General features: G+C 41.9%; 1 protein-coding gene across 3 annotated transcripts; it reads right to left on the bottom strand.

The window, feature by feature from the left end:
- Window positions 1-563: 563 nt before the first annotated feature.
- On the bottom strand, window positions 564-9,731 carry wfs1b (Wolfram syndrome 1b (wolframin)). Of its 3 annotated transcripts, none has more exons than XM_044205822.1 (10): window positions 9,530-9,731; window positions 7,838-8,221; window positions 5,948-6,021; window positions 5,295-5,439; window positions 4,977-5,150; window positions 4,713-4,793; window positions 4,296-4,453; window positions 3,831-4,067; window positions 3,514-3,632; window positions 564-3,119 (listed from the first exon to the last, which is right to left on the bottom strand). In XM_044205822.1, exons 2-10 carry the CDS (start codon window positions 8,217-8,219, stop codon window positions 1,577-1,579), a joined length of 2,913 nt encoding a protein of 970 aa, XP_044061757.1. In that variant the 5' UTR covers window positions 8,220-8,221; window positions 9,530-9,731; the 3' UTR covers window positions 564-1,576. The 3 variants fall into 3 exon arrangements, with proteins under 3 accessions (XP_044061757.1, XP_044061755.1, XP_044061756.1); XM_044205820.1 differs by having other exon boundaries at window positions 5,948-6,024; window positions 9,530-9,730; XM_044205821.1 differs by lacking the exon at window positions 9,530-9,731 and adding an exon at window positions 8,361-8,397 and having other exon boundaries at window positions 5,948-6,024.
- Window positions 9,732-11,019: the final 1,288 nt, after the last annotated feature.

Consider the following 11,019-nt stretch of genomic DNA (forward strand, 5'->3'; position numbering starts at 1 on the left):
GTAGGACCAATCACATTAAACCTGCAATAATATCTTTTTTTGTTTTGGCCACTTAGGGGCAGCAAAAGAAGTTGAACACACCATTGACACATCACCTTTGAAGTTTATAATGGCGAACTTATTAGCAGTTATTGAGCAACATTATCATTCTTTTGGCCACCTAACGAACGTAAGTCCTATATTCACCCTGTTTTTGATCTCTACCATCTCCTGAGGGAAATATCTGGCTCTTTAGCAGCTAGTTGCTAACTTGGTCTGTTTGCTGCAGCCGAAAACGATGCTATGAGAGCTGTGAGAGTGAACCAAAACAGCCGGACACGAAGCAGCTAAATGGAATTCAGCCATCATTAATTTTATATTTACACTTGTGCTTTTCCTACTATGACATGTCAGAATACCTATTGCACTGAAATGGTGATCTCAAACATATACAGTATGAGCAAAATAAATAATTAGCACATGCTTATAAAGGCAGGACTAAGAGCATGCTTCAAAACCTTAAAGTGCTGTGTTTAAAATGAATGTAATGCAATTATTGTTAAATAAAAACAGCAAGAAGCAAATGTTTTCATTATGTTTATGGGTCACAGTATAGAAAACAGTAGCGACATCCTAACTTAAAACACATCATCAATCTGGGACCGAATATATATTAAGTCTCTGCACAGCAGAGATGGAGACAAATAAGGGAGGAGAAAGGAGAAACGGCAAGAAACATGAGAACAGAGGAGGCAGAGATAAACTTCTGATAAAATAAACTGCTCTATAATAAATACAAGCGCAGGTGCAGCTGAGCTTTTTAAGGGTTAAGGATTAAAGACATGATTTTGTCTATTTTCTTCCAAATTATTTTTGAATTGAGACTAAGAGTCTTATAAAGGCACTTCCAATAATTTCCAATACCAACCATTTCAAAATGGCATACTGGACATATACTGTATAATGTTAAATGAGGAGAAACCCTTATGAGTTATCATCAGCATTACAACCTTTTGTTTAAAAAAAAGAAACTTTTTCTTCTAAAATGTGTAGGCCACAGACACAACAACCAGAGTACAGTTCAACAAGGAAACTGTAAAATGTAAATACTGATGATTTTGGCCACAAATATTTGATAAACATAAAAATGGGTGCAGCAGACAGTGTTTGTACGACGAACAAACAATCGAAATTCATTAGCAGACTCACTGTGATGAGAAGTATAGCTTAAACTGGATGAAATGCACAACTGACCACAACTGAGCTTTATTTCATGGTTTTCTTTAGTGTTAGGCAGTAAATTACTTATTCTAAAAACCTCATTCATTTGTGTTTCTCGCCTTAAAAATTGTACATTTAATTTCATTATATTATATATTCTCACACTCGCACATTTTGGCTCAAACGTTATAAGAATGCAAACACACACTCTGAGTATCTGTCCACCCTCTTACAGAACTAAATAATCGCCAGTATTGCAATTACATTCTGTTCAGAACAGTGCTTTATAATCATTAATGTTCTGTACTGAAGATAGTATTATCATTATCTTACATCTTATTTCTCCCAGAGGTGTGTTTGCCAGATCTCTCTCCCTCTACCCCCCCTCCTGGGTCACAGTCTCTGTTTCACTCTCTGAGTGTTGCTCTAGCTGAACGGTCAGGAAGGGGTGGAAGAAGAAGTCAAAACCAAACTGCAGGGCATACTGAGCTGTGCGCCTCCAGTCGTGTTCAATCTTGTACTGCCTGCTGCTGGGCACGCGGGCATTGGCGCACGACATGCAGTGAATGGCTTTCAGTTCAAACACGGGCCATTTGGAGCCTAAACGACCCTCCAGTATGGTGCTAAACTCCACCAGGCTTCCTGTTTTTAAGTGTAAAAGCACAGACTTGAACTCATTACTAGCCCGCAGAACTATGTCCTTAGTCGCGTCTTCGTCCTCTATGATCGTCCCGTTCCGGGTCTTCCTCTCCAGCGGCATGCCCATCGTGACTTCGAATTTGTAGTGATCAAAGCGTTTGATGTGGCATTCGTGCTTGGCTAGTTTTTTAAGTTTGCAGAGGGGATCTTCTGGTGGAGGAGCCGGGGCAGGCTGGGGCTGGGGCTCAGCTGTGACATTTTTCACCTCCTCACACAAAGGATACGGCTCACCATACAGGCACCTCATCCAGTTCCCCATAAATACAGGCAGCAGGTTGATAACCGAATGCGGCCCGTTCTCAATGTCGGTCACACGGACGTATTTGAAGCGTCCAGTCCAGGTGACACGATGTCCTTCGAGATGAGAGCATAGAATCTGGGTTTGGGCCATGTTGGACTCTTTCCAGGCCAGAGGGCCGCAGAGGTTGCTGTACTCGGGCCACGTCAGGGTGGAGTTATAAACCTTCATGCCTTCAGACCTGTAGACGTACATCCAGCAGAAGAGCACCACCGCACTGAGCCACACCAGGATGAGCTTGACAATGTTGCTCCGTGACAAAGACCGAAAAACCACAATGGGGTTGAGGCTGAAGCGGGTCCAAAGCCTCAACACTACTGGCACGAAGCAAACTGTCAGTGTGACCACCATCTTGGTCAGCTCCAGGGCGAGAAACCACTGCAGTAACTGGATGATGAGCATTGCAGCCAGGCCCAGAGAGAGTATAGGAAGGGCGAACAGGAAGAGGAAGTAGCCAACGCAGGTGCGGATGAGTCCTATTGCAGTGGCGTTATTAAGGAGCACCAAGCAGAGCTCACACCAGGTGAAGCAAACCAGGTAGGGCACCAGGCACAGGTAGGTGCCCTTGAAGCCTCTCAGCTGGGCCATACGGAAGAAGAGATAGAAAAGGTGTCCATATAGCAGACATGGCATCCCCAGGTTCAACACCACAATGTCCCCTAGAGGCACAGTGATGAACGTCATCCCAAAGACCCTGAGGAACCAGAAGGAGTCTGGCAGGAGGTGAGTGAGGGAACAAGCTCCGGAGAGGACCTCTGTGAGGAGGGCTTTACGAGCGAAGAGCTGAGCAGAGGCATGAAGGCTGAGGAAGGCGGTGACGGTGAAGAAGAAAGCGACAGCAGCCAGCTCTGAGCAGGGGATCCAGGATTTATCAGCAACAGGGAAGGAGAAAACCACAAAGACCACTGAGAGCAGGAAATACCTGAGAACACAAAGAGGCAGGATGTATTCATTTTTAATTAATTTTGCACAATATGTGTATTTGTCATCTTGATTTCATTCACTTTCTTTAATTTTACTGTTTATTTTGAGAATAATACTTTACACCTTTTCTACTCTTCTTTATATATTCTTACAATCTGGTTTATTCATGTTCAGGTTAAAGAAGTTAAATAAAACATTAAAATAAGTTTTTACAAAATCAGCCTGAACTAAGCAACTGCATGACTGTATATACATGACAACTGAACTAGTAAAACCCAAACAAAACTAAACCTTACCATTTGCAAACAAAACAGAGTAAACTAAAAGTAGGCAACTGAACAAAGAAATGAATATGTTTCCACATGGATTCATGCAAACAGAGATGTACTTACAGATAAGGCTCCAAGTGTGTCCATCCAAAGTTGGTCTCAGCCTGCTCCAGATCAATACCAGGTTCAAAGTGAGCCAGCAGGTCTGTCAGGGCACGAAAATGTTCCCATGCTTTTGAATTCTGAAGAAAAGATGCTTATTAATTTCTGTTTACTTGAATCTCTTCAGATAAGTACATATGTATTCTAGTACACAAATCTAAACCAAGTCCTCTGGTAAAAACGCTCACATTTACAGGTTCAGTATTGCCAAAATCAGCAATACTGAGTAAGAAAACAATATAACTGAGTGAACATCTTTAATAGGAGTAGTCACTAACCTGAAATACCCGCAGTGTGCAGATGACCATGGAGAAGAATGAGAGGTAGAAAACCAGCAGTGGGATGAGGAAGATGAAGAACTCGATTGTGAGGTTAGAGATGATAAAGAAGAAGATAAGTGCGTTGACGTGGTGCATGGGGATCAGGGTGCTGAGCCACTGCATGCCAGCGCGTGACGCCCAGTCGATGAGGTGCTCCTTGATCTCCAGCAAAGCGTACAGAGGGAACTTCAGCAGCTGGGGGAAGCACAAGAGAGGAGTAGGGCAGCGTCAGCACATCAGCCTTCAAGTGTCAAACTGCACATACACCATTCTGCACAGTGAAGCTCAAACATCCAAGTGAAGTAACCATAAGCAACACACATTTATGAGTGGCAGGGGACGTTTAACAAATGCAGGGTAAAAAGAGGAGAGCATGGACAGCAGACACCAGTCACATCCTTACAAAGTCTGAGAGCTTCCTACCTTTTGGTGTAAGGGCAATTCATCTGGATTCTTCACTACTACATCATCATCGTCTTCGTCGTTATCTCCTGCTGCAGCCATGACTGGTGAAGGTGCAATACCCTGAGCATACTTCTTAGTCATCTCAACAAAGTCGTCCAGACCCACATGTGAGCTGGCTACCAAGACACACAGAAGACACATGTTGTACATTAACTTAAAAGCAAATGTAAATGTGAAAGTTACTTTTTCCTCATTTGCAGCTGGGATTTCATATCTTAAAACATGAATAAATAAAAAGAATGTATTTACTGAATCATCTTAGAAAAGAGGAATCAATTACAAATTGTACATAGACAATTGTATTAATAAACACTTTTTTCTCGGGTTTGTTAAAGATATCCTACAAGTTGGGGCCATGTTTCAAACCACACATACCCTCACTGGTGACCATAGACTCCAGGACTCTCCTCTGTTTCTTGGCAGAGCTGTTTAGTGGGCCCGGTGAGACTGGTGTGCCTGTAAATACAAGAGGGTAAAAAAAGTCCCCTTAACATGAAACTGGTCTGTATTTCTTTGCCTCTTTAAAATAATTTACAGCCTGTTGAGTATACCACTACTTCTACGATACATTTGTTTTAATAAGAAACATCAAACTGTGCAATGTCAGTGTGTAAAATTACAGTATATCCCCTCCCATACCTGGCTCTGTGTGGACATGTTCAACGTTCTCTAGCATCTCAGAAACAGCCACTGACTTCTTCCTCTCCGGGTTCAACTTCCAGTACATTAGCAGAGCTGCTTTCCTAACTCCTCTCTCAAAGCGCGTCTCTGTACACAACTTCTTCACCTCCTCAAAGTTCTCCAGAGTGATGCCTGAAAAACATGAACACAAATGTGCACGCTGATGATCGACAACTATTCCCAGCATTAGGTGAAGTTGAATTCATCAAACCAATGATTTTCATGCTACTTCGCTAGTAGCCAAACATTGAGGGTAGCAGTGGGAGATTTTGGTACCTTTCCTGGAGGCTAAGCACTGCTGCAGCAGTTTGACAGCGTCCTTGCGGCCTTGTTTAGCAGCCTGGATGAGCCAAGTGACCGCTGTACAGTTGTTCAGCTCCTCATCCCTTTCTTCTGCCAGTGCCAGGAAGTAACGTCCCATCTGGACACACACACACGCACACACAAACATTTGTTTCACTATCACCAGGCTGGACAGTAGACATAATGCTTTCCCTAGCCCCCTACCCTAACCTTAACCATCACAACTAAATGCCTAACCTTAACCCTTACACTGACCCTAACCTAATGGAACCAGATCCTAAAACCAAGTCTTAACCCTCAAAAAGCAGTCTATACCTGTGGGGACCTCAATTTTTGTCCCCACAGTGACACAAGTCCCCATAGGTTAGTGTGCATTCAGGTTAAAGACACACGCACGCACGCACACACACACACACACACACACACACACACACACACACACACACACACACACACACACACACACTCTTAGACTTGCAAGGCAAGCATTACTGTCACACAGCTGACTCATGACCCGTCAATATGTCACTCTAAAATAACATTTATCATTACTTAGCTGATCTGTTCTGTGGCCACGATATGGTCATTAAAGTCAGAGTATTTGCAATATGTTCATTGACACTGACCTTGGTCTGTGCTTTAGCATCTCCTGACTTTGCGCTTTCCTCCAGATCCTCAAAACTGACCTCCTCCTCTGGCTCTTCTGAAGAAAACAGAAAATTATTTACTAAACACTCTACAGTATATTTCATGGGTCTTCAAAAATGGGTACACAATATACAACAGACTCTTAATAAAACAGTGTCCAACAAAATGCCTTCTTTCATAAAATGTGTGGCTATTAATGCTTTATTAAAGTTTGTCTTCTATAAATAGGTCAATAACACAGAAGGACAGTTAATTAAAAAAATATTCTTTCTTGTGGGACACTAAAGATTTGAACTTGACAAGGCAGGTTTATTTGTATAGCACCTTTCAACAACAAGACATAAAACGCATTAAGACAAGATATAAAAGAAACCAAGCATGTGCCCCCACAACACACACATCACGACACAGGACAGTGAAAGTATAGTATCCAAGTTACTCTGATTTATAGGGCCTAAACCTGGTGACCAAGCTGTTTCCATTTCAAGTTCATGTCTAAAACAGAATTATGAATACTTTTATTTTTCATGTCTATAGCCTGAAGTTTGAGAAAAAACTGAGATTTCAACTATAAAATAAATTACTATAAATAATTTCTTCAGGTGAGTATTTAAAGCTAGGGTAGCTAACGTTGGAGAAACTAGGAACAGAGAGAGCTAAATTTTGAAAGTATCCAAGTGTGGCCTCCCTCCAAAGTCACTCCCCAAAACACATTTTCATGTGCAATGAGTGCACGGATGCATACAGGTAGGTAGGCCAGCCAACAAATAACAAAAAATGCTTCTGAAATACATTACCTACACTAGCTTTAAAGTATAATCATAGTTTTTTTTACTCATTTCTGGTTTTAAAATACTCTGCACACATGAGAAACATAAAGAGGCAGATGGAAACAGTCCAGTTCGATGTGCCAGTCGGTGACATAAGCGATCCCAGAGCGTGAGCATGAGTCAGATCCTTCCAGAAACAGCTTCTGTCCTGATAAGGATGTCCCTTTTGGTCTAATTATCATCTTCTTTCGGCTGATGAGTTCTGTTTCTCTCAAATCCCAGTGCCTCACTTGAGCTAGAGCTCACATGGAAAATGTGTCTACTTCCTTTAAAGTAAAGCGTCATATTTGTTGTGTTTAAAATAAATGATAGGAAACCTTTCTAATCGTGTTTATTAGGAAAAAGATGGAGGTGGCAACAAATGTGGAAACGCCCACAGGCTGTAAGTGATACTGGTGAGTCAAGTGGTGGTCTGTCTGTGCCTGCCTGTCTGTAAGCAAAAGTAAATGTTATGGGATCTGGTAACTTCCATCTCCTGGTACGCTGCTCATACCCCTATCCTTCGCCTGAGCCCTAAAATAACTGTTTGTCAGCACAGTCAACAGCAGCTGCTGGCTTCCCTGAACAGACATGCTTACACAGTGATGTGATCTGTTTCCCATTCCTACTTTCATAAGCTTCATTATGATTATCTCTTCAAATCCAGACAGCCAAACACATGGTACAGGGCGTGTATTTTTCAGGGAACAGAACTGGGGTGTTAGATTTCACACTTTCCAGTAATACTCCATATTTACATATCTAGACATCACTGCAAATCCATGCAACAAATACAATGTGATACCCGCAGTGCAGCTAAGAGATCACCTAGACAGAGAGAGGGGTGAGACAGGTTTTTCTCCTCAAGTCAGCAGAGTGGGAGAGGCTGCTTTCCATGTTGTGGTAAATGTCTATGGTTGTTATGGAGACACTGCAGTACTCACAGTAAACTGGGAGTGTTGGCTGCACTGATTGGTGTAGAAGAGGAAAGTTAAACAGTGAGATAAAGATTTAGTGATTAAAAGTGTCAAAGGTCAACGGTCAGAGTTGGATTCTCACCTGGTTCAGGTGTGGGAGGAGGCTGTGGAGCCCTGGCAGCAGCTCCAGCTGTGGATCCACTTGGGGGATTCCCTGTAGAGGCTGCATTAAGCTGAGATCTGCCCACCTGAGAGGGGCTCCTGATGGGCTGGTGGAGAGGGGAAGAAGGCGGCGTGGAGAGGGAGGAAGAACGGGAGGAGAGACCTGGAGAAGTCCGAGGGGAGGGAGAAGATGAGGGTGTGGTTGGAGGTGTTGGCATGGTTAGTTTAGGCTTAGGGCGGTCTGAAGTTGGTGCGGTTGTGGTTGAAGATGAGCTGGAAGAGGAAAGGCCTGGCCTCAGGGTGGAGGGAGATGAGGGGCTGAGTCTTGGGGTGGCTGGGTTGCCGGTCAGTGATGGTTCCATGGCTGAAAATCGCAGATGACAATTAAAAAATTCAACTCTACGTTTTAATCACAATCACTGTGTATCTAGAAACAGTAATGGTAAAATGTAAGTGATATGGTAATGTGTGTGTAGCAGAATGTTCAAGGCAAAACGGCTGACAGGGAGAGGGTATGAAGGAGAAGGAAGTGGCAGTGTCTGCGTTGACACTTGTGGTGGAGTAACAGCTGTTGTGAAAGGACACTTTCTCCTTTCATTTCAGCACGCCCCCTCCACTCACGCAGATATTGCCATTAAGACTGCAATAACACAAACAAATCACTGAATCTCCTCCTGAATCCTCACCAAAAACCACAGGTTGGTGAAATAATGTTGATAAATGAAAGTATTATATTTTGTGTGAGAATATCGTATTGATACACCAATTCAAAAGTAGTGATGTCACAAAATTGCATACAAAAACAATTTGATTGAGGACTTTTTATGAATGTTTAAATGGGTGACAATCCAATTTGCTGCAAAAAAAGAAAGACCAAGATGAGAAAATTGAGTGAACACTTTATATTAGATATGACCTACAAAGTCTGACAAAGTTTTCTGATGCAAACATGACTTACTGTAAAAAATAATAAACTGTGACATCTATCTTACAGCTTTAACACAGTGCTAACAGACACCTGTGGCTCTCAAACATGTGCCACTAAGACACAAATGCCAGCAGATTTTCATTCCAACCCTACAACGAACAGCAGATGAGTCTTTAAAAACTGGCGCTGGTTGAACAGTATTAGCCTGCAGACGTATCTGCCTCAATGACACATAGTTGAGTATTGACCTGCGCTGACTAAACAGCCCAATTCCCTTAATATCCCTTTTGCAAATCCATGTTGTGTTTGAGTTAAGTTTGTTTCAGCTGTGTAACACCTTTTGCTTTCTGCGATAGCAAACCCGTCATGTGGCCTGCAGTCTATTTTAGACATTATCAAGTGAGCCCTGCGCAGCTATATAGAGAAGGAGACATCCTTGAAGTACCCTGACTGGAAACGTGATGTGTCCTGTTGCAATTTAGGGAACCCCCCTTGGCCAGTAAGAAGATAACACTGATGCAACCGGTGGAGTGGACGTGCAAATAAACCTATTAGCGATCCTAATTCAGCTACCGTTTATAAACGTTTTCCACTAATGCAATGCAGTGTATTATTCAGTGTCACAGTCTTTATGTGACCGACATGACAGTGATAGATGTAGCAGGCAGCTAAAATAACCGGTGGTTTTGTTGCTAATGCTAACATGCATGTTCTTCAAACATGTCACTACTGTTGTCCGCTCACCTTTACCACGAACACACCAGTTTATTTTAAATCCTCCAAGGGAAAGGGCCTCGAGAAATATATCAGTTTCTTTGCTATTCAGTTTCCCAAGTCATTCTTCATTTTCGCTTCTGTAAAATCTGCCTGTCCGATGGCTCTGCGTGGTCAAACTCCAAACATACACAATGTACAGGAAAGTCCGTCAGCTGCTCCACTTCACGTCCACGCCCACTTCATATTCTGCGTGTTGTGATTGGACAAAACTGAGGACTTTTTTTTAAGCGCAATTTGATTGGCTGCAAAGGACGTTGAAATAATTAATCTCAGTCAAGATCAATCAATTGTCGAAAGACTTTATATGTTACAGATTCTAAATCCTTAACGTGATATCAGGGACAGTTATTTTAAGTTCATTGAGCATATAACACTCATTTAAATGGGTTAAATTCTAAAATCAGTTTCTATAATAGAGCTTTAAATGTCTGCTTTGTTTTTATTAATCGTATTTCGATTTTTTTTTCTGTTTGCAACAACGTAATAAATGTTTTCTACCAGGAGATGGCAGTACATGTTGCTTGTGGATTAAAAAAATACCCATGATTACTATTTTCCTTCAATATTTCACAATTTTTTTTTTTTTTAGTCAATAAGGTTTGGAGAAAAAAAGGGCAGTACCATGACATTTTAAAGCCATGTTGGCTGGGGGAATATAGCATGACCCCTCATTAGCCACATTTAAGTGTCATTTAAGAATTTAAATGTAAATGTGTTTGTCCAACAACTATGTTTAATCACACGATCCAAACTCAAGAGTATGATCTGCTAATAGAGTACATGCAAATGCAGTTTGAGTTATTTATTCCGCAAAACAAGTAGGTAAAAACTGTGATAGCCTGCCTCTAAATCTGTGATTTGGGTGTAATATTTTCTGCCAGTTTTACTCTGTGACAACAATATATTGATTGAGCCCAAACATAAGCTACTGAGGGTGCTCGGAAGTGAAGCGTTTTGCTCACATACATGTGCAGTGCAACCTGCAATCATGAGCACTGGGAAACAAACAAGGAAAGGAAAACATTAAAGTTCAGAAGAGGGGGACCCAGGCAAAAAAGGAAGGGGAGCAGACAATTAAAGGACATACAAAGAGAATAAGCAACAGGACTCAGGGGAAAGAGTGAGATTAAAGTTCAAGTCTGGGACTGGGAGTAGATACCACATTGTGGGAAAAGAAGGAAATGGGGGCAGTAATTGCTTAACTGCAGCTGCATTGAAGCAGTTATGTAAATAGCTCTCGATTAGTAGATGAATGCAATCCAGTTGAGAGGATAAGCAGGACCGTTATACTGGTTTTGGTCTTTCACATGCATACCTTCAATTTAAATAGGCTTAGGCACACATGCACTTACAGACGCAATTTCCATCTAAATTAGACAAAGCAGCTCAAGACAGATATGTGTAATAATGACCTCCAAATCTTCCTATAATGCAAATCTCCTAGCAGATTTGTTAGG

Source organism: Siniperca chuatsi, linkage group LG8 (genome assembly GCF_020085105.1).
Source record: "Siniperca chuatsi isolate FFG_IHB_CAS linkage group LG8, ASM2008510v1, whole genome shotgun sequence".
Classification (NCBI taxonomy): Eukaryota; Metazoa; Chordata; class Actinopteri; order Centrarchiformes; family Sinipercidae; genus Siniperca; species Siniperca chuatsi.

Excerpts from the sequence above, each read along its gene's own strand:
- wfs1b (XM_044205820.1), bottom strand. The coding sequence starts at position 8,219 with ATGGAACCATCACTGACCGGCAACCCAGCCACCCCAAGACTCAGCCCC. Across the intron at positions 6,025-7,837 it reads TCCTCCCACACCTGAACCAG|AAGAGCCAGAGGAGGAGGTC; the intron begins GTGAGAATCCAA and ends TGTTTTCTTCAG. Across the intron at positions 5,151-5,294 it reads GTGCTTAGCCTCCAGGAAAG|GCATCACTCTGGAGAACTTT; the intron begins GTACCAAAATCT and ends CATGTTTTTCAG.